The sequence below is a fragment of the Globicephala melas genome, chromosome 4 (genome assembly GCF_963455315.2).
Source record: "Globicephala melas chromosome 4, mGloMel1.2, whole genome shotgun sequence".
Classification (NCBI taxonomy): domain Eukaryota; kingdom Metazoa; phylum Chordata; class Mammalia; order Artiodactyla; family Delphinidae; genus Globicephala; species Globicephala melas.
In genome coordinates, this window is record NC_083317.1 from 107,237,983 (window position 1) to 107,262,803 (window position 24,821).

At 37.4% G+C, this 24,821-nt stretch overlaps 1 protein-coding gene across 1 annotated transcript in view; it reads right to left on the minus strand.

The window, feature by feature from the left end:
• The window catches only part of LEKR1 (leucine, glutamate and lysine rich 1), a 277,970-nt gene that overhangs the window by 57,314 nt on the left and 195,835 nt on the right, over positions 1-24,821 (minus strand). The window contains exons 10-11 of the mRNA XM_060298487.2: positions 20,509-20,586; positions 19,969-20,172 (exon numbers count right to left, since the gene is read on the minus strand). Coding sequence (XP_060154470.1) covers positions 19,969-20,172; positions 20,509-20,586 — 282 coding nt within the window. The remainder of the gene's footprint in view (positions 1-19,968; positions 20,173-20,508; positions 20,587-24,821) is intronic.

The following is a 24,821-nucleotide window of genomic DNA, read 5'->3' on the forward strand; positions in this document are numbered from 1 at the left end:
TGCTGTTTTACATTCCAACCAGCAGAATATGAGAGTTCCAGTTTCTCCACAACTTGCCAACAATTGGTATGTTCAGGTTTTTTAATTTTAGCCATTCTAAAAGTGTGTGCTTGTGGGACTTCCCAGGCGGTGCAGTGGTTAAGATTCCATGCTTCCACAGCAGGGCGCATGGGCTCCATCCCTCGTCGGGGAACTAAGATCCCACGTGCCGTGAGGTGTGGCCAAAAAAAAAAAATCAATAAAAAAAATAGAAGTGTGTGGTCGTATCTCATTATGGTTTTAATTTGCATTTCCCTAATGACTAATGATGTTGAACATCTTTTTTATGTGCTTCTTGGCCATCTGTATATCTTTGGTGAAGCGCCTGTTCAAATCTTTTGCTCATTTTTTATTGGGTTGTTTATGGTCATCTGAGTTTCTAAAGTTCTTTATATATTCTGAAGACAAGTCCTTTATGACATATATATTGTGCATATCTATGACAATGGCTTGTCTTCATTCGCTCAACAGTGCCTTTTAAAGAACAGAAGTTTTAACTTTGATGAAGTCCAATTTATCAGGGGTTTCTTCTTTTATGGATTGGGCTTTTGGGGTAGAATCTAAGAAATCTTTGCCTAATCCAAGGTCACAAAGATATGTTTCCTGTTTTCTCCTGTAAGTTTTATAATTTTAGGTTTTATATTTAGATCTAGGATCTATTTTGAATTAATCTCTATATATACATTTCACAGTATGAATCAAAGTTCATTTTTTGCATATGGATATACAATTGTTCCAGCACCAATGGTGAAATAAACTATGTGTTCTCCAATGAACTGCTTTGGCACCCATGTAGAAAATCAATTAACCATACATGTGTGCCTATTTCTGGATTCTCTGTCCTGTTCCATTGATCTATTTGTCTATCTTGAGATTAATACCACACTGTCTTGATTACTTGTAGCTTTACAATAAACCTTGAAGTTAGGTAGTGACTTTGATCTTTTGGCTCCTCAAAGTGTTTTCAAAGTTGTTTTGATTATTCTAGGTCCTTTGCATTTCCATATGAATTTTAAAATTAGCTTGTTAATTTGTACAAAAATGTTTGCTGGAGGTTTGATTGTGATTGCATTGGATCTATAAATCAATTTGGGGATAACTGTTAACAATATTGAGGCTTCTGTTCCATGAACTTTGTATATCTCTCCATTTATTTAGATCCTCTTAACTTATCTCAGCAATGTTATGTAGTTTTCAATGTACAGGTCTGGCTCATTATTTGTCAGATTCATTCCTAAGTATTTCATGTGTTTTGAAATATTTTGATAAATATTGCTTTTTAAATTTTGATTGTTCTGTGCAAATATATAGAAATTAATTTGGGTTTTGGATGTTGACTTTTTTTCCTGCAACCTTTTGCCAAACTCACTTATTAGTTCTAGTAACTCCTTTTGTAGATTCCATGGGGTTTTCTATGTTAGTGAGCATATCATCTGTGAATAAAAAAATTTTATTTTTCCTTTCCAGTCTGATGCCTTTTATTTCTTTTTCTTGCCTGACTGTACTCAGTAAAACTTTCAGCACAATGTTGAACAGAACTGATGACAGCAGGTGTTTTTTTCTTGATCTTGATCTTAGGAGGACAGTATGTATTCTCTCACCATTAAGTATGATGTTGTCTGTCAGTTTTCTTAGATGCCCAGTATCAATTTGAACAAGTTTTCCTCTATTTCTACTTTGCTGAGATTTTTTTAAAAATTAGGAATGAATGTTCTGTTTTGCCAACTGCCTGTTTTGTTTCTATTGACATAATCATTGAGTTTTTCTTTTTTACTTTTTGGATAACAATAATCGATTTTTGAATGTTAAACCGATCTTACATTCTTGGGATAAACTCCACACATTCATGATTTCTTTTCTTTTTTATGTTGCTGGATTCAAGTTTCTAAAATTTTGTTTAGAAGTTTTGCATCTGTGCTCATGAGGGATGTCGGTCTGTTAATTTGCTTGTAATGCTTTTGTCAGATTTTGATATCAGGGTAATACTGGCCTCATGAAGTAAGTTAAGAACTATTCCTTCCTGTTTCATTTTCTGGAAGAGTTTAAGTAGAATTAATACTATTTCTTCCTTAAATGCTTGATAAAATTGACCAGTGAAACCTTCTGGGCCTGAAGTTTTCTTTGTGGAAAAAATTTAAACTATAAATTCAGGTCATCTATTCATTTTAGTGAAGCTGGGTAGTTTATATTCCAAAAAAATGTATCCATTTTTCAGAGTTGTCAAAATTAATGGCATAGTCAAGCAAATGGCTTTGTGGCACCAGTTTTCCAAGAGCATTGGCTCACTTTGTTTCTCTGTGACATTTTGGTAAGTCTCGCAATATTTCAAAGTTTTCATGATTATTATTTTGTAATGATGATCTGTGATCAGTGATCTTTGATGTTACTTACTGAAGACTCAGATGGTGGGTAGCCTGTTTTAGCAATAAAGTATTTTTGAATTAAAAAAATTAATGGCATAAAGTTGTTTATAATATTCCTCTATTAATGTATTAATATCTGAAGAATGTAATGTCACCACTCTCATTTCTGATGTTGGTAAATTTTTGTCTTCTCTATCTTTTCCTGATGAGTCTGACTTGAGGTTTATTAATGTTATTGATCTCCTCAAAGAAACTGATTGTTTAATTGATATTCTATATTGTTTTACTGTTTTCTCTGTCATTGATTTCTGCTCTGATCTTTATTATTTACTTTCTTATGCTTATCTTGGGTTCTGTTTGCTCTTCTTTTCCTAACTTCTTAAGGCGGAAGCTGACCTTTTTTCTTTTTTCGCATAGACATTTATTGCCATAAATTTTCTCCCTGAAGTTTTGCTTTAGAGATGTTCCACACATTTTGATGTCTTCATTCGCATTTAGTTAAAAAATCTTTGTAATTTCCCCTTTGATATTTTCTTTGACCCATATCTCATTTAGAATTGTGTTATAGTTCACAAATATTGGGGGATTTTACAGATACTTTTCTGTTATTTATTTCTAAGTTAATTACATTGTGACCAGAGAATACACTTTGTATGATTTGAGTCCTTTTAAGTTTTCTTTGGTTTTGTTTTATAGCCAAATTATATGGTCTACCTTGGTGAATATTTTGTATGCTCTTGGAGAAAAAAAATGTGTTTTCTGCTGCTGTTGGGTGGAATGTTGTATAAATGTCAATTAGGTTAAGTTGATTGATTGTAAAGTTCAAGTCTTCTATAGCCTTACTAATTTTTCTGTGTACTTGTTTTATCTATTGTTAAGAGAGAGCTATTGACATCTCTAACAATAACTGTGAATTTGTCTACTTCTCCTTGTAGTTCTATCAGTTTTTGCTTCACATATTTTTAAGCTCTGTATTAGAGGCACAAACATTTAGGATTGTCATGTCCTTCTGATGAACTTGTCTATTTATCATTATGAAATGAATTTATTTATTCCTGGTAATAGTCTTTGTTCTAAAATCTACCTTGCTTGATATTAATAAACACATTCTAGCTTCTTTTGATTAGTGTCAGCATGGTATATCTTTTTCGATTCTTTTACTTTTAGTCTTTTGTATCTTTATTTTTCAAATACATTTCCTGTAGGCAGTATATGGCTGAATCTTACGTTTTTATACAATCTGAAAATCTCTGTCTTTTAATTAGAATGTATAGACAATTTACATTTAATTGAATTGTGATACAGTTAGACTTAAATCCATCATCTTGCCTATTTGCCCCATCTGTTGTTTCCTTGGCCTTCTTTCTCCGCCTTCTTTTGGATTTTGCATATGGCTTATGATTTACTTTCATCTGCTTTGTTGGCATATTAGCTATAACTCTTTGTTTTGTTTATTTAATGGTTGCTCTAGGGTTGATAATAGCTATTTTTAACTTGTCACAGTTGTGGTAGGCTAAATAATTGCCTTCAAAGATATCCATGTCCTAATCCCCAAAGTCTGTAAATATGGCAAAAGGAACTTTGCAGATGTGATTACATTAAGGATCTTGAGATAAGGAGATTATCCTGGTTCACCTGGATGTGCCTTAAGTATAATTATCAAGGTCTTTATGAGAGAGAGGCAAGAAGGTTAATGTGGCGGGGGTGGGGGGGAAGGTGGTGATGTGACAATGGAAGCATAGATTAGATTTATGAGGCCAGGATCCAAGGAATGCCAGCAGCTTCTAAAAGCTGGAAGAAGCAAGGAATGGGTTCTCCCCTGGAGGCTCCAGAAAGAGCCAGCCCTATTGACACCTTGATTTTAGCCCCTTAACACTCATTTGGACTTCTGACCCCCAGAACTGTATAAATTTGTGTTGTTTTAAGCCACTAAGTTTGTGGTAATTGTTATAGCAGAGATAGAAAACGATGCTGGTTTACCGTCAAATGTTATTACACAACTTTCAGGTATAAGAGTAGAATCTTATAATAGTAAACTTGATAAAATAAGGAGCAACAGTCAAGGCAAATAAAGTAGCTCTTCACTTGGTTTTCAAAATACCAGTACCATAGAATGGATGTGGCTCGCTATGTGCTTGTTAGAAGTGGCTAGGCAGCAGAGTCCTGGCAATTTGATCCACTTTATTTCTTAAGCCAGGTTTCCTATTTGAAAAGAGGTCTTACTGATTAGAAAATTCCAATGAGCATTTTCAGATGGGTGCCTGTGAGTACATTAGAAGTTACCTTTACTATAAAATGGATGGTACTGAATATTTGAGATGCTCAAATTTTAGTCTCCCTGGAGACAGTTATAATTTTGATATCAACAAAAGTAGAATCCATTCCATATACATTCCTCTGAGGGACCCAGTACAAAACACTGCTGTTATATGTATCCCTTTAGAATAAAAACTGTGAAAGGCTAGCAGATTATAGAAGCCAAAATACAGTAAGCCAAGGTTCAAACAAGGTTAATGAAGTGATAATCATTCACTGAATTGACAAAGAGTCATAAAGTTCCTTATGACATTTCCACAGAATATAAGGTGTTTTGAGTGAACTGTTATAAAATTTATGAACTTGTGTTTGTGATGATAATTTTGCTTGACATTAAAGCTACAGAAATTAGGACTTTCATATCTCATTGATTCCTGCTGAGCCTCTGTTCTCAACCCTTCAGTGCAATTCTTTAATGAGACAAGGCAGAAAGAATGATTATAAATGATGTTACAAACACACTGTCCTTGATTACCATGGAATGGGCACTGGGTAATGTATACAGAGATGAGTATATGTGTGAAAAAGATAATCTTGATTCCAAAAATAAAAATCACACTTATATAGTAAACTCAAGAAAGAGCTTGCACATTATTCAGGAATGTAAAACCATCTTAAGACATTGATAAAGAAAAAGCAGTCTTGCCTTGAAAGAAACTATAAAGGATCAACTTTGACTCTAGTGAGGCTTTCTGAGAGAAATTTAGAGGATTTCTAGAAATTAAATATTGTTAGAGGCATATTCATATTTTAAAAAGCTGAAAATGTGCACCTGTTTTTGAACATCATACAGATATCCAATTTCCTCTTTACAGCCAGTTCTAGAGGTATTCATGCTTTAGAATAATAAGAAACAACACAGATTCAGGTCCTATATTTGGATTTTAGTAAGAATCTGATAGAGAAGATCATCACTAGAATCCAGGAGTTTGAATTGATTTTTGGCAAGTCAGAAGCTGATTTGCTACCAGACAATGAGCGCTTCTGAGTTTTAAATCCTGTGATCGGTGGTTTAACTGGGATTAAATTCATTCCTACTCATCCATACATCCATCCAGCAAATATTTATTGAGTACCCAACTATGTCTCAGGCACTAGGGATAGTCTCTAGGGATATGGTCATTCTTTCTTGCCACTCATTGGAAATATATTAATGCAATTGCCTAATTTTTAGAAGATCCTGAGTGGTAAATGACTATATAAAGTGACATAATTCACAAGAGGTAAAGCTGATTCAAGCTTGTACCAGCCTAGGGCTCTCTACCCTGTAATTTCATCAGATTTTTTAAAAAAATAACATTTTTGGAGTTGGCACAATAGGCAAATTAGGATCTACTCACAATTAAGAGTATTTATTTTAAAAAAGCATTAACTTTTAAATTCTTAGACCAAAAAGAAAATGAGAATCTAATTTCTTACATACATGCAAAAATCTAATTCCCTTAATTGTAGTTAAAAACATAACTGCAAACAAATGTCAAACCATAATGCCAAATGACAGCTTTAAATTCTGTTTCACAAGTTGTTCTTTTAGAGATGTCTTCACACTGTCAATCAAAGAGATAATTTTGATTTTGCCACAACTCCTGCCACTGTTAAAAGCAGTGTCTGTGATATCATAAGAAGTTTGGCAAGTCTCTTGTTCTGAGAGTTGTTGATAGACAGGAAATCAGAGAAAGAGGTATGTCTTGGGAAAAATACCTGATAAGGTTTGTTATTTTAGAATGATATTACTTAGAACAATTCATTTCATAACACTCTAAACTAACAGAATTGCGTCCAAAATAAATCACTCCATGGACTCATCTTTACAACTCAAAGAGTAAAGCAGATAACACTGAATTCAACAGATATTTACTGAATATCTACGTCACCAATGCAGGGTATAAAAGATGTGTTGCTTTAAGAGGTTAGCAACCTAAACGAAGATGAAAGGAAGGAAATTAATACTTTCTGGGCACCTACAACCTACCAGGCATGATACTAGATGCTTTAATCTTCACAAGAAGGTAGCTATTATTAATATGTCCATTTTACAGATAAGGAAAATGACCCTTAAAGTGGTTAAGCCAGTTGTCCAAACTTGACAGTGGGTTTAAACCTATGTTTGCCTGAGTCCATTCTTTTTATACTAAGCCACACTACCACGAGGTAACAGAACCCTTGAAACCTTGCTTCCACATCCCTTTTTATATTCTACACTTCTTATTGCTTCTAGCCTTCATGAAAGTATGACAAGGCTCATCAAAGTAACTAAACATCAAGTTTCTCTTCTTATAGAATGTGTTGTGAAATGTTTTTATTCTACTTTTGTTCTGAAGATATAGCTCCCCTTCTGACTTTGCTAAGGCACTAGAGAAAGGAAGACAAAAGTCACCATCTTATATTTATTAAATGAATGGAAGAATCCTGAAAGAGTGGGGAGGTGGGGTAAGAAGGCAAGAGGAGGGGAAGAGGGGGTACTCTTAGATTTTCTGCTTTCTGCAGGGCTGGGAGTCCCCTGAAGACTCAGTGTTACAACATGATTGAGAAAGAGAAGCTGACAGAACTGATCCCTTCAAGACGAATGCTAAGGGAACTGCGTAAACTGTAGTGGAGGGAACACAGTTTATAAAGCTAGATACAACGGAGCTTGATTTCTGTCTTTGCCAGTTATGTAGCCCTGGGCAAGACATTTAGCCTTGCTTAACCTCAGTTTCTTCAAGTGTAAAATGTGGAAAATGATACCTGCTTCACAAGAGAGGGTCACAGCTCTGTTAGCCAGGGCCTTTGTGCAAATTTGAAAATGGCTTGCCCTCTGGGTTGGGGAACTAGAAAGAGTGCTCCCTCTGGGTGGGGGCCGACCCAGGTCCCCTCATAGAGCTTGGTGAGGAAGGAATGGCATGCTTATGCAAGAAAAATAAGCCCCTTCCTCTGTGGCAAGTGGTGAGGAGAGCAGAGTTCAGGCTGGTTTTCAGGCCCCTGACCCTTTCTGATGAGCACCACACAACGATGCGTCTCACTCAGGGCAGTGTGAAGACAAGATCATGTCCACAGAAGCACCAAGAGGGCTCCCCATGACTGTGAAACCTGGGGATGGTGTGTGAGAGAGCTTGAGAGGGACACAGCGGGGAGGAGAGAAGAAAGGAAGCAGGGAGGAAGGGAAGAGAGAGCCTGAAGAAACAGGTATGTTTGACCATGGGGCTGTGTCGTATACAGAATGGGAAACTCCATGAACCTCCTGAAATAATTTGCTAGATTTTATGTACATTTCTCTGAGGTGAGGGTTTAGAGCTGTCAATTAAAAAAGAAAAAACAAAGAGAAAGAGAAGAGGATGAGGAAACTGAAAAAGAAGTTAATGTTGTGGGTGTAGGAGGGGGAATAAAATCCTTCCCTATAGCCTCAAAGGTATGCTTCAGGGGGACGGGGAGCAATTAAGCAAATCTCACTTAAGATAAGTAAAGAGCTAGCTGTTAGAGACAGACAGATAACTGCTTATTTCACAGAACAATTTACACATAAGCCACTTGCCCCCCACTTTGGTCACAATGAAGCTTTTCCTCCACGACATTCTTCACTAATCCTGTCATGTTACTGGCAAGTAAATCATAATAAGTATTTTTCTATATTTTTTCTTGGAATTTACCAAGATAGGGCCAACACAGCTCTTGGGGAGGAACGCATAGGGTGCGGACTATTACAAACAGCTGTGTGTCTCAGCAGTACAGCTTTAGGCCACACGCTACTGCATAAATGAATTTCTCTGAGCGTTATACGTGGGCAGTCTCCAAGCTTAAACACATATGCCCTTCTAAAATGTATTTGTGAGTTGGTTATAGGAAATTCCCAACACATTTTACTATAGAATACTTTTCCATAAAAAAGGAATTAGGCCTGCAGGCCAGCCCACAAAACCCTATTTAATCCACAATACTTCTGAAGTGGTATCACAAATTCATAGTTCTGGGTGGAGTTCTGGCCCTGGCTGAAGAGACCCTGTAGCCTAGAAGCATGAGAGCTGAGGGCTCTCCTTACACAGAATTTTAAAAATAGCCACACTTTTCTCTGGCACTGTCCCTGTGCCCTGCCCCGGTCCTCCCCATCCAGCAAGGAGAGCCCTCTCTCCAGGCCCAGTGTGCCTGTGACCAAGCTGGCCAGGCCTTCTCTACCCCCAGCATCCAGGATCCTGAAGGATCTACTTCTCGTCCTTCCAGTGGAGCCTCTTCTCCTAAGAGAGCTTCCTCAGCTGAGTGCGGGGGAGAAAGCAATGCATACCTAATTAGATTTGTACTAATGTATGAGTTATTTCCTAGTCACCAGCTCCTTTCCTGCTTCAAATTCAGAAGTTCTGCCAGTTTTTTTCCCTAGGGTCAGTTCTGGCTTTTCATATCTTTTTTCCCTCCTCTTCTGAAACTACATACCTTCTAAGCCTCGCATTTTCCACAGTGGTCCCAATGGAAGCAAGGGCAAGTGGCTCTGCTGTGGGGAGGGGTGGGGGAGGAGGGGCAGTGTGCGGAGGCTGCCTGAATTTGCAAAGCCCACACTGGCACCTTGAGTGAGTTGGGCTTTGGCCTTTGGAGAGCACATCTGGCAGCCTGGTTGGCTGCTGTCCTTCCACAGCGGTGGTTTGGGACCTTGCTGTGCAGCAGATTCCCAGGCACCGCCCGGTCCTACTGAACTAGAATCTCTGCTGGTCTCGTCAAGCATCTCTATTTTAAGTTTTTTCCTGAGCCCAGCTTCTATTTTTCGGGAAGGACTTTCACATCTCCAACTTCTTAAGGACACTTCTATTTAGAGATCCCATTGGTGCTTCAAATCAAAGCTCCAAGAGCAAATTTGCTCAGCTGAGAGACAGTTTACTGAAGGAAAGAAAGTAGAGGGAGGAAAGCCAAGTTCATGCATGAGCCTTAAGGAATGTCTGCTGTCAGGTGATGGCAGGAGGGAAGAGCTAAGAACCAAAACAGAGAGAGGAAAGGGGCAGGATAACAGGTTGCCCCTGAAGCCAAAGGAAGACAAAGTTTTAAGGCAGGTTTAGACAATAACGTCAAAGCCTCCGAAAGGTAACTTGTTCTTCAGGATATCTTTTTAACCTGGCTCTCATATCTCCCCCTGGCTCAACATGGAGTAAGCCCTGGCTGTTTGCTCTCATTCACTTGGTACAGACATTCAAATAACTCAACAGAAACTGGCAGAGGGTGAGAGCTAAAGATTTTCATTTTTCTCATGTCTCTTAGGCTTAGCTATGCACAAAACCCTTTGATGAATATCAAAACAGTAAATGACCTGACTTGCCCCCACTGCCCGTTGCCAATCCCTTCTCCACCCAGTAGCCAGACCATCTTTCCATAGTGTCGGTACTTGCTTAAGTCCCTCCAATGGTTTCTTTTCATTGCACTGAAACTAATACCCAAACTCCTACGGGCCTGTGAGGCCCCAAATGACTCGACCTTCACCTTCGCCCCTCACATTTGCTAGGCCTCGTGTCATACTGCCACTTCCAAGAAGTTACCAAGCTCATTTTTTACTTGTAAAACTCTTCCCTGGCCCTTGGCGTGGGAACCTCTTACTTGTCTTCCTTTATGTACCATTTTGGAAGTTACTTTTACAACCACCCTTTCCAAAGCAGGTACCCCTTCTATGAGTCTCTACTACAACACCCTTTCACTTACTTTATATCTGTTATCACAATCTAGAATTATTCTGGTTAGTTCTCTACTTTTTTTTTTGTTGTTTAACTGTTTGTCTCTCCTATTAGAATGTAAACTTCATGAGGACAGGGATGTTTCAGATTCACCATTGTATCCCAGGGTACGTAGTACCTGGCACATAGTAAATGCTCAACAAATAACTGTTAACTGACTGAATTATCCAAAGTAGGTCACTCATTGACTCAACAAATATTTATTGAGTGAATACATGTGCCAGATTCTGAGGATACAATAGAAGACAAGGCAGGCAAAATCTGAAAGCGGCCTTGGACAAAGAAAAAAAACCAAAACAATGCTTATATCTAGGAGTAATCCTATGATAATACGATAACTTACTGGGCTGCAAGCACATTTTAATTTTTATTATGTGACAGACATCATGTCAGTAAACTTGGTGCCACCAAATGACTAAGTAATACCATGCCTGCTTTTGGATAGACTAAAGTATACAGAGAAAAGAAAGAAAAAGGGCAAGGATGTAAGAGGAAAAAAAGAGGGGGGGAGAGGGGAGAAGAGAGGAAGAAGTAGTCCAGTGAGGTCTCTGTTCTCTGAAAACAAAGAAATTATCTTTACCACTTATAATAGAAGGTAAGATTAGAATCATACTAAATTTTTTAAAAATATGGCAAATATAGTGTGCTATTTCAAAGCAATCAATCCCCTAAGAAAGCTCTATATTTATTCGAATGATGTTATTAATCCTCAAAACATTCATGAAACTGCTGTCTTCAAATTGCTGCCAGAGATAATTTATTAAGCATAGAAAAAAGGAAAACATTTTACATATTTTTAATCCCCAAAGATATTTCCCAGATTGATTTCCCATCATTCTCCTTGAACTTGCTTTCACTGGACCTACTGAGATTGTTTTAAAAATCAAATTCATTCCTAAAGGTCAAAGATTCATCATACTAAGGATATTCTAAAACATGCACACTTAAGCCAATTCTCAAAAAAGAGTTCCAGAAATGTTTGAACAAAGATAGGATCTTCTCAATGACCAGTATGAAGGAGACAGAATTCACCTGGATAAACAGCTAGATCTAATTAATCTGACATCACTAGAAATGGGGTATTCTGTACCTTTTATATACATAGAGTATACAGTTGATTTTAATCATTCTGACTCAGTCATCATTATGGCCATCAATTACTAACCCATATTATAAATATAAGGGCACTCATGATTACTGATGTGTGTAAGGCTGTTTGTCTCTATTGTATATTGGGCCAAACCGCAATTCTTTTAAAGTTTTTTGTTGGCACTTATAGATTTTCTTTCTTCTTATGCATGGTCAATCTTTCAGCTGCCATTCCTTCTTGTTATTAGTAAGCCTGGCTCTTGCCAATTTCCTGCTTATAAAATTACTGCTTCTAATATGCTATGGGCTTATCAGTGACACAACTGTGAAACGGCAGAAGTGGGGGTGGGATGAAGAGTCACGGAACTACAAGACAAAATATCTTAGCGACAGGCAGTTTACTGGTGTGGCAGGGTGAGGAAGAAATGGTGGATGGCAATAAGCTCTGCATTTGTTCATCTTACTAAACCAAAGAGAAGTAAATGTATATCATCCCAGAGGGGACCAGAGACAAGCCTTGTTTCTCTGTGAACTAGACAGACCTCTGACTAGCCTGGAGTAGAGACAGATGTGATCTAGGGCATAGTGTTGTTGGTTAGAACCTAATTCTAAGCTGCCTGCTAGCCACTTCTGTGGCCCCACTCCCAGACTCCTCTGGGAGCAAATAGTTGCCCTTAAAAAGAATGAAAACAAAATTATAAATCTTCTAAATTAGAAAGCAGTCAAATACTCATAAAATAAAATGAATAAAATAAAAAATAAACTAAAAACGAACCACAACTAGGGCACCTGCTGGTCGCTGGTGGGGGGCCTTGATGCCCAAGGAGAGAGAAGGAACCCCCGAGCAGCCGGGTAGGATGTAAGGGGCAGTGAGGGGGGAGGAGAAGTGGAGATTGGACAGGACTAGCACCCCTGAGGGGTGGCTGGGAGAAGGGAGGGGTTCCCATGCCTGGAGGGACCCTAGGGGGCTTGGAGGATCAGGGGAGGTGCAGTGGGTATTTTGCCCACACACTTGGGCCCCAGGAAGCCTTCTGAGGTCCCAGGCCAGGTCCTCCAACTTCTGGGGCCCCCTCTGTCTGTGTTAGTCCTGGGCAGGAGGGGAAGAAGAGGAAAGGTGGATGGGGAGGGGCACTCCGGGATTGGAGGATCAGCGGAGAGTGTGCCTAGCATTTCCCCTACCCACTTGGGCCCGGGGAGCCTGCTGGGGTCCCGGACCTGGTCCTCCACCCTCCAAGGCCAGAGGCACTCCTGGGTCCCTCCTGCTGCACTGAGCAAAAGCCCCACTCCCCCTGGGGCCTTTTCTGGCCCTGTGGGTCCTAAACATAGGCCCCACCCACTGCCTAAACGCTGCCCCTGCATAAGCCCCATCCTCCACAGCCAAGGACTTTTCAGGCTTTTTTTTTTTTTTTTAATCCTCCTCTTTTTTGCCACTGTAGTTCTGTTTTACCTCCAGGTTGTTGTTTCATCTATATTTTAATATTTTAAATTTTTTCTAAATATCTGTTAGTTTTCTAATATTATTTTATCTTTTACTCTGTTATTGTTCTGTTCCTTTCCTTCTTCTTTTTTTTTTTTTGGCTGCCCGTGCGGCTTGCAGGACCTTGGTTCACGAGCCAGGGGTCGGGCCTGAGCTCCTGTGGTGGGAGCTCCAAGTCTGAACTACGGGAATAAAAGAGAACCTCAGACCCCAGGGAATATTCATCGGAGTGAGGTCTCCTGGAGGTTCTCATCTCGGCACCAACACCCAGCTCTACAAACTCCAGTGCTGGAAGCCTCAGGACAAACAACCAGTAAGACAGGAACACAATCCAACCCATTAAAAAAAGAAAAATGAGAGGACAAAAAAATATGTCACAGAAAAAGGAGCAAGGTAAAAACCTACAAGACCAAATAAATGACGAGGAAATAGGCAATCTACCTGAAAAAGAATTCAGAGTAATGATAGTAAACATGATGCAGAATCTAGGAGATAGAATGGAGGCACGGACTGAGAAGATACAAGAAATATTTAACAAAGATCTAGAAGAATTAGGGCTTCCCTGGTGGCGCAGTGGTTGAGAGTCTGCCTGCCGATGCAGGGGACACAGGTTCGTGCCCCGGTCCGGGAAGATCCCACATGCCGCAGAGTGGCTGGGCCCATGAGCCATGGCCGCTGAGCCTGCGCGTCCGGAGCCTGTGCTCCATAACGGGAGAGGCCACAACAGTGAGAGGCCCGTGTACCGTAAAAAAAAAAAAAAAAAGATCTAGAAGAATTAAAAAAAAACAAACAGAGATGAACAACACAATAACCAAAATGAAAAATACACTAGAAGGAATCAATAACAGAATAACTGAGGCAGAAGAACAAATAACTGAGTTATAAGACAGAATGGTGGAAATAACTGCCGAGGAGCAGAATAAAGAAAAAAGAATGAAAAGAATTGAAGACAATCTCAGAGACCTCTGAGACAACACTAAATGCACCAATATTCGAATTATAGGGGTCCCAAAAGAAGAAGAGAAAAAGAAAGGTCTGAGAAAATATTTGAAGAGGTTAGAGTGGAAAACTTCCCTAACATGGGAAAGGAAAGAGTCACCCAAGTCAGGAAGCACAGAGAGTCCCATACAGGATAAACACACCAAGACACATATTAATCAAACTAACAAAAATTAAATTCAAAGAAAAAATATTAAAAGCAGCAAGGGAAAAGCAAAAAATAACATACAAAGGAATCCCTATAAGCTTATCAGCTGATTTTTCAGCAGAAACTCTGCAGACCACAAGGGAGTGGCAGGATATACTTAAAGTGATGAAAGAGAAAAACCTACAGCCAAGATTACTCTACCCAGCAAGGATCTCATTCAGATTTGATGGAGAGCTCAAAAGCTTTACAGACAGGCAAAAGCTAAGAGACCTCAGGACCACCAAACCAGCTTTACAACGAATGCTAAAGAAACTTCTCTAGGCGGCAAACACAAGAGAAGAAAAAGACCCACAAAAACAAACCCCAAACAATTAAGAAAATGGTAATAGGAACATACATATCGACAATAACCTTGAAGGTAAATGGATTAAATGCTCCAATCAAAAGACACAGACTGGCTGAATGGATACAGAAAGAAGACCCATATATATATTGTCTACAAAAGACCCACTTCAGACCTAGGGACACATACAGACTGAAAGTGAAGGGATGCAAAAAGATATTCCATGCAAATGGAAATCAAAAGAAAGCTGGAGTAGCAATACTCGTAACAGATAAAATAGACTTTAAAATAAAGACTGTTACAAGAGATAAGGAAGGACACTACATAATGATCAAGGGATCAATCCAAGAAGAAGATATAACAATTATAAATATTTATGCACTCAACATAGGAGCACCTCAATACATAAGGCAAATGCTAACAACCATAAAAGGGGAAATTGACAGTAACACAATAATAGTAGGGGACTTTAACAGCCCACTTACACCGATGGACAGATCATCCAAACAGAAAATGAGGAAACGCAAGCTTTAAATGACACAGTAGACCAGATAGATTTAATTTATATTTATAGAACATTCCACCCGAAAGTGGCAGAATACACTTTCTTCTCAAGTGCACACAGAACATTCTCCGGGGGAGATCACATCTTGGGTCACAAATCAAGCCTCAGAAAATTCAAGAAAACTGAAATCGTATCAAGCATCTTTTCTGACCACAATGCTATGAGATTAGAAATCAATTACAGGAAAAAACCTGTAAAAAACCCAAATACATGGAGGCTAAGCAGTGTGCTACTAAATAACCAAGAGATCACTGAAGAAATCAAAGAAGAAATAAAAAAATACAAAGAGGGCTTCCCTGGTGGTGCAGTGGTTGAGAGTCTGCCTGCTGATGCAGTGGACATGGGTTCATGCCCTGGTCTGGGAAGACCCCACATGCCGCAGAGCGGCTGGGCCTGTGAGCCATGGCCGTTGAGCCTGCGCATCCGGAACCCGTGCTCTGCAACGGGAGAGGCCACAACAGTGAGAGGCCTGCGTACTGCAAAAAAAAAAAAAAAAAAAAACAAAGAAATAAATGACAATGAAAACACAACAACCCAAAACCTATGGGATGCAGCAGAAGCAGTTCTAAGAGGGAAGTTTATAGAAATTCAATTTCACCTCAAGAAACAAGAAAAATCTCAAATAAACAATCTAACCTTACACCTAAAGCAACTAGAGAAAAAAGAACAAAGAAAACCTTAAGTCAGTAGAAGGAAAAACTCATAAAAATCAGAGCATAAATAAATGAAATAGAAATGAAGAAAACAATTGCAAAGATCAATAAAAGTAAAAGCTGGCTCTTTGAGAAGGTAAACAAAATTGATAAACCTTTAGCCAGACTCAAGAAAAAAAGGGAGAAGACTCAAATCAATAGAATCAGAAATGAAAAAGGAGAAGTAACAACTGACACTGCAGAAATACAAAGGATTATAAGAGACTACTACAAAAAACTATATGCCAATAAAATGGACAACCTCGAAGAAGCAGACAAATTCTTGGAAAGGTACAATTTTCCAAGACTGAACCAGGAAGAATTAGAAAATATGAAGAGACCTATCTCAAATAATGAAATTGAAACTGTAATTAAAAATATTCCGGGGCTTCCCTGGTGGCGCAGTGGTTGAGAGTCCGCCTGCCGATGCAGGGGACACAGGTTCGTGCCCCGGTCTGGGAAGATCCCACATGCCGCAGAGCGGCTGGGCCCGTGAGCCATGGCCGCTGAGCCTGCGCGTCCGGAGCCTTGTGCTCCGCAACGGGAGAGGCCACAGCAGTGAGAGGCCCACGTACCGCAAAAAAAAATATATATATATTCCAACAAACAAAAGTCCAGGACCAGATGGTTTCACAGGCGAATTCTATCAAACATTTAGAGAAGAGCTAATACCCATCCTTCTCAAACTCTTCCAAAAAATTGCAGAGGGAGGAACACTCCCAAATTCATTATATGAGGCCACCATCACCCTGATACCAAAACCAGACAAAGATATCACAAAAAAAGAAAATTACAGACCAATATCACTGATTAACATAAATGCAAAAATCCTCAACAAAATACTAGCAAAAAGAATTCAACAACACCTTAAAAAGATTGTACACTACGATCAGGTGGGATTTATCCCAGGGATGGAAGGATTCTTCAATATACATAAATCAATCAATGTGATATACCATATTAACAAATTAAGGAATAAAAACCATATGATTTTAATAGATGCAGAAAAAGCTTTTGACAAAATTCAACACCGATTCATGATAAAAACTCTCCAGAAAATGGGCATAGAGGGAACCTACCTCAACATAATAGAGGCCATCCATATATGACAAACCCACAGCAAACATCATTCTCAATGGTGAAAAACTGAAAGCATATCCACTAAGATCAGGAACAAGACAAGGATGTCCAGTCTCGCAAGACAAGGATGTCCACTCTTATTCAAGATAGTTTTGGAAGTTTTAGCCATGGCAATCAGAGAAGAAAAAGAAATAAAAGGAACACAAATTGGAAAAGAAGTAAAATTATCACTGTTTGAAGATGACATGATACTATACACAGAAAATCCTAAAGATGCCACCAGAAAGCTACTAGAACTAATCAGTGAATTTGGTAAGGTTGCAGGATACAAAATTAATGCACATAAATCTGTGGTGCTCCTATACACTAACCAGGAAAAATCAGAAAGAGAAATTAAGGAAACAACCCTATTTACCATTGCAACAAAAAGAATAAAATACCTAGGAATAAACCTACCAAAGGAGGCAAAAGACCTGTACTCAGAAAACTATAAGACACTGATGAAAGAAATCAAAGATGACATACACAGATGGAGAAATATACCATGTTCCTGGATTGGAAGAATCAATATTGCGAAAATGACTATACTACCCAAAGCAATCTACAGATTCAATGCAATCCCTATCAAATTACCAATAGCTTTCTTCACAGAATTGCAACAAAAAATTTCATAATTTGTATGGAAACACAAAAGACCCTGAATAGCCAAAGCAATCTTGAGAAAGAAAAACAGAGCTGGAGGAATCAGGCTCCCCGACTTCAAACTATACTACAAACCTCCAGTAATCAAGACAGTATGGTACTGGCAAAACAGAAAACAGAAAGATAGAGCAATGGTACAGGCTAGAAAGCCCAGAGATAAACCCATGCACATATGGTCACCTAATTTATGATGAAGGAGGCAAGAACATACAATGGAGAAAGGACAGCCTCTTTAATAAGTAGTGCCTGGAAAACTGGACAGCTACATGTAAAACAATGAAATCAGAGCACAACCTAACACCATACACAAAAGTAAACTCAAAAAGGATTAAATACCTAAATGTAAGACCGAACACTATAAAACACTTAGAGGAAAACAAAGGAAAAACACTCTTTGACATAAATCACAGCAAGATCTTTTATGACCCACCTCCTAGAGTAATGAAAATAAAAAACAAAATAAGCAAATGGGACCTAATTAAACTTAAAAGCTTTTGCACAGCAAAGGAAACCATAAACAAGACGAAAAGAAAACCCTCAGAATGGGAGAAAATATTTGCAAATGAAGCAATGGACAAAGGATTAATCTCCAAAATATACAAACAGCTTATGGGGCTCAATATCAAGAAAACAAACAACCCAATCAAAAAATGGGCAGAAGACCTAAATAGACATTTCACCAAAGAAGACATACAGATGGCCAAGAGGCACATGAAAAGATGCTCAACATCACTAATTATTAGAGAAATGCAAATCAAAACTACAATGAGGTATCACCTAACACAAGTCAGAATGGCCATCATCAAAAAATCTAGAAACAATAAATTCTGGAGAGGGTGTGGAGAAAAGGGAACCCTCTTGCACTGTTGGTGGGAATGTAAATTGATACAGGCACTGTGAAGAACACTATGGAGGTTCCTTAAAAAACTAAAAATAGAAGTACTATATGATACAGCAATCCCACTACTGGGCATATATATACCTTGAGAAAACCATAATTCAAAAAGACACAGGTACCCCAATGTTCACTGCAGCACTATTTACAATAGCCAGGACATGGAAACAACCTAAACGTCCATCAACAGATAGATAAAGGAGATGTGGTACATATACACAATGGAATATTACTCAGCCATAAAAAGAAATGAAATTGGGTCATTTGTAGAGATGTGGATGGTCTAGAGTTTGTCATACAGAGTGAAGTAAGTCAGAAAGAGAAAAACAAATATCGTATGTTGACGCATATATGTGGAATCTAGAAAAATGGTACAGATGAATCTATTTGCAGGGCAGGAATAGAGAGGTAGACATAGAGAACGAACATGTGGACACAGAGGGGGAAGAGGAGGGTGGGATGAACTGGGAGATTAGGCTTGACATATATACACTACCATGCATAAAAAATAGCTAGCTAGTGGGAACATGCTATAAAGCACAGGAAGTGCAGCTCGGTGCTCTGTGACAGGTGCTCCGTTATGGGTGTGATGGGGCAGAGAGTGGGAGGGAGGTCCAAGAGGGAGGGGATATAGGTATACATATAGCTGATTCACTTCATTGTACAACAGAAACTAAGCCAACATTGTAAAACAATTCTACTCCAATGGAAAGAATATGATAGAAGAATGAAAAACAAATAGCCAATTGTGCCTTCTATACACAGAATAATACAAGACAAAAATTCTTGCCCTTATGGAACTTCTGTTCTTATGGAATATAATAGTTATATCAATAAATGTAAATGGCATAATATGTCCCATTAAAGACTCCTAGATTTAATAAAAACCAACAAACCCCCCAAATTTGTGCTATACATCAATATGAATTCAAAACAAAAGGACTCAGAAAGAATAAAAGACATTATCAGGCAAATGAAAACAAAAAGACAGAAAGCAGGGTTGAGATACTAAGTACAGGTAAGTTTAATTTAAAGACAAATTAACTGACCAAAAATATCTAGATTGTGTGGAGGAATATGCTTCTTAGTATCCTTGATACTATCGCTACACCAGAGGTATCTTTGCTCGTGGAGAGTCCCCAATAACAGGTATTGAAAAATAACAAAGAGAGAAGAAAAGTAGGAGCTAATAAAAGGAAAAAGTGACATAAAAAGATATTTTTCTATTGGAAAATGATAGAATCCACCAATTATTGGCTGAGGTAAAGCTCAGTAGTATAAGTACCACACATGATCTTTTTGATTCTTTTCAACAAAAATCTAACACCAAATGCCATGTGGGTTCCATCTCTACTTGCACTAACTGTGTGATGTTAAGCAAGTCATTTAACCAATTTGGGATTCAGTTTAATCACTTGTAAAATGAGGTGGTGGGATGCAATGACCTTTCAGGTGAAATATATCTTTAATACTGTGATTTTACTGTTATCAAAATATATAGGACCTTGGTGTTTCAAATATATATGGAATACTGACTTAAACATAAAATATATTTGGAAGAAATTATTCTTGACTGTACCTTTCACTTTTCAGTGTTACAACCTCTTGCTTTGCCTGATTTAGAAGGGTTTTGGTTATTTCCAGTTCATTTTCTGCAAGATTAATTCTTCTTTTTAAGTCAGCTTCTTGCCTTTCTTTTGCAGTCAGTTCTTCCTGTAAAGTTTTATATATTTGTTGACAAGTCATTAAAGAGTCTTCCTTTTCTTTAAGCAATCTGGTGTGCCTAAAATGGAATAAGAAAAAAACCCAACCAATACGCATTAAATACTATGTTTTTATGTTTATCAAAGATAGATAAATATCTCATTTAAAACTAAAGAGTATAACTTTAATTTTTAAAATAAGAACATTATGTAAATGAATAGTTCTGCGATTTAAACATTTTCCCATCCAGGCAAAGGCAAAATCAATGAAAGCTTCAATATATTATAAACTTGAATTAGGTATTGTTTATGTAAACAATACAATAAGAAAAGCTAAGTACATTTTAAATGTTATTTAAAATATGGTTTCAAATTCAATTACTAAAACTATTAAATAAAAAATTTGCAGTGTATACCGTGACTCAGAAATAATGGATTCGAACTTCAGTTTTCTAAGTTCTCTTTGACACTCATCAGCTTCATTAGATTTATTCCTAAAATAATACAAAAGAGGTTCAAATATTTTATTTCAAAATAGTTGAAGTATAATTTTTTTCCCTTTTATAAAAACAGGTTTTTCCTTTATTAATTTTCCTATCTTTATATTGTATTTGTGGTTACATATGCAGATTTCCTTGAAATTAGAAATATATAGTCAAAAGGTTTTTGTTTGCCAAAAAATAACCTAATCTGTTAGTCCAATTATATGCGCTTTTCCATATCATTACTTTACTCATCCATAAAAAAATTTCTTAGCATCTTCATATTATTATTTCTTTAAAGAAATAAATATTCAGTCCACTTCTATAATGGCCAAGTAATCTCCTGTCAGACTGATCTGCATTTAACTAAAATGTCTAAGCTTTAGACAACATTTAAAAAGCAAACAAAAGAAAATACCCCTATGTGAAAGTGACCAAAAGCACGAAGATTCTGGAGGAAAGTTGACACTGAGAATAAGGTGACAGCCATGGGGTCAGGGTTTTTTGTTGCTTTTTTTTTAAATGATTTTAAACCTGAGGGCAGGCCCCAGTCTGCCCCATACAGGAGAACCAAAATTCTGATAGAAAACTGGTAGAAAACTCACAGTCATTCTGGCTTGAAGAACTACAAGACAGGGTTTGGGGACAACCACAGCTACAGGAAAGTGAAAAGTGAACCCCAAATGGGAGTGAGCCAGTGAGAGGGAATCCCAAATACTGCATATAAACTCTGCCCATATGTCTGGCTGAGCCCTGAACTACAGGTGCCCTGGGCAGACTCCAAGCAGCCTAGTTAAAGATGAAAGAACTGAACTGAGATTTGAGCTGTTGCCATAGAGATAGAGTTTGCATTTTGAGGCCAACCAAATTAATTATCTGCTTAAAGTAATACCACCCCTACCACCAACAACAACAGTATTTAGAGAAATATAACAGAATCTAGAATTTCCATAACATAACATTCACAATGTCCAGAATATAAAAAAATTACTCAACATAGGAAGACACAGAAAAGCATGACCTATTCTAAAGAGAAAAGACAGTTAATAGGGACTGACTCTGAGATGACCCGGATACTGAAATTAGCAGACAAGGATTTCTGAAGGCACAGTTATAACTCGCTCAAAGACATAAAGGAAAATCTACTTTAATTCGTGAAAAGATAAAAAACCTCAGTAGAGAAGTAGAAACCATTAAAAAGAACGAAATGGAAATTCTAAAACTGAAATAGACATTTGTCTTGATCTTATATGATTCGGTTTTGTAACAATACTCAAAAAGTTAACATATTAAGAAAGATTAATATTCCAGTTTGTTTGTATAGACTTCTCATTAATAATTTATTATATGAATGTACCTTAAAATAGCTTTGAAAGCTAATTTAATACGTTTATAAATGTACAAAAAAAAGTTAGATTCTTAATGGGTTTGCCCTACTTGCAAAATAACTTTAATTTCTAATAAACAATAATTTATTTATATCATGAATATGAACAGCATTTATTTTTATTCATTTATTTTCTTTTCTAGCTTACAATGATAAAATTGTAAGCTACAGAAAATTACATAAACAATTATATGATGAATTATTACAAGGAAGAAACTTTTGCAACTACCATCCATGTAAAAAAATAAAACCTAATCAGCTAGCCTAGAAGCTTCATGTCCTGGGCCCAATAATAGCCAACTCCCTCCTCCCTAAATTGATCATTCTCATGAATTTTATGGTAATCACTGATTTTCTTTGGAGTTGTATTGCCCAAGTTTTATCCCTAAACACTATACTTTAGTTCTACTTTTTCTTTTATGAAAAAAATGTTTTTTAAAACATGTTGTTTCCTTTATTATCCACTTTTTGTAAAATAGTTTTAAGTATACTAACATACAATAAACTGCCCACAATTTGGCAGATTTGACATACGTACAAGCCCATGAAACCATCACCGTAATCAAGCAGCACGTGAGCATACTTAGAGCCTAGATACTGGTCTCTAATACCCTTCACATTCAAAGGAACAAGGACTACTCAGAGAAATGGGTGATTCCAAGGCTGGGGCAGAGTAGCTATACCTGAAACAGTTTGTTATACCGAAAGTAAGGAAGTGCTTATGAAAGAGGACGGGATCATGTTCCAACGTCATAAGAGCCAGCCGGAAGTGGCCCCCAGTGGCTAAGCTTAGAACAATTTGTGTGCCAAAATAATTAAGTACAATAATGAATTATAAGCCATTGAACAAAACAGGAGTTCATGAATCCATACCAATAAGTAAATAAATAATGGGAAGAAGGGAGGCTCCTATTTAAAGTAGAATGCTGAGGGCTTACTAATAAATGGTCAGGGAGACTTGGAGTTGGAAAAATCATCATCTAGCAATGACTGTCATAAAGATTAGGTGAGGCAAAAATCATTAATGGATGCTGTATCTAGGGATAAGTGTTGATGAAAAGCAGAGCATGTGTATGTACCTAAAGTGTCTCTTATAGACTGCTTACTGGTTGAAAGGGAACAAAACCCCTCAGTACTAATACAGTGGAAAAATTGAGCAATACCTTGACCAGGTGATCAAAATTAACATCACCAACGAGAGGCAGATGATCATGTGCCTTTAGATGTGGTGCTCTGAGAAGTGCTCGTTCTCACCTATGTGGTTTTCTGGCTGAGAGTACATATCCTTAATCCAATCAAGAGGAAACCAGAAAAATACAAAATGAAAAATATTTTATTTAAAAAAGTATGAGGGGTTCTGCGTTCTTCAAAAATGTCCATGTCATAAAAAGACAAAGACGGACTGGAAATATTCCAGATTTAAGGAGGCTAAAGAGACATACCAAGTAGGCTGACCCTACCTGGACTATGTGCTAGAGGAGAAAATATTATAAAGGCCCACTCAGAAAATTAGAATATGGATGCTAGATTAGAATATTATTAATGTAATTATTGCATGTAAAATTATAACATTGATTACCCTCCTGGTTATATGAAGTATCACTGTCCTGAGGAAAGGCAGGCTAAACTATTTAGAAGTAAAGGGTCGTGTTGTATGTAACTTATCCTCAAATGGTGCAGGAAAATTTGTGTGTGGGTTTCAGGGGGAGAGAGAGAGAGAGAGAAAAGGTTGAGGGGACAGGGGTAGGGGTGAGGGGAAAAAACAAATGGGTTAAAACATTAATAATAGATGAATCTGGGTAAAGCCTATTTGTGTGCTCTTTGTACTATCATCATGTTTACAACTTTTTGTAAGTTTGAAATTATTTCCAAGTAAAACATTAGAAAATAAAGAATAAGGAAAAGAGTGACATACCATTAAAAAGTGAGCAAAGGTTGTACTAAGGTGAGTCACAAAGGAAAGAATACAAAGAGCCAAAGATGCAGGAGTACAAGTTTTCATTAAACTAGGATTTTTTTTTTTTCTTAGTTATACTACCCAGTATTAGCTAGGAAGTGGAGAAATAGGTATTTACAAACACTGCTGAGATTATAAATCAATAAAATCTTATTGCAAGGTAATGAGTCATTATGAATTAATAGTCTTAAAAATATGCAAGTTTGAGTCTAGCAAAAATTATCCTAAGGAAATAACTGCATGTGAATAGAAAGATTTATCTCTATGAATTTCAAAATATCTTGCTTATAAAAGTGAAAAATTTGGAAATTTTAAAATACAAGGGATTAGAAAATAAGTTATGATTCATCCACAGATTAGAATACTACATAGCTATTTGATAACTATAAATATATCATGTAATGACATGGGAAAATATCCAGGATATATTACTAAGTGAAAATATGTTTAAAATATGCATTACTTAGAAAAATGGACTATAAGGATATCGAAATATAAAGATGATGGGTTTTTTTTGTGGATTCCTGTATTTGCCAAGTTTTATACCTTTACTTTTAAGTCAAACAACAATGTTCCTTTTAGAAATGCTTTGAGATTCAGCAGCCCCAGCCACAACTTTCACTCTATGTTCAGATTCTTATACACACTTTTCCAAATCTAGAGTCAGGGACAGCAGAACACCTTTAAGTGGTTATTTTACTATGTGGCCAATAAATTTTGGCTGCAATTTAAGAAAAAAGGTCCCTGGGCAGTCTACCATCCCAAGAACTCCCCTCACTATGGTCATCTCCCACCCCCACGCCAGTTAAGCCACTCTTTTTATGGTCTGCCCTTCACTGCCCAACTGTTATCTTCCCCTTCATTAGGATGGGAGGAATTGGAAGGAATAGAAAGAATGCCTAC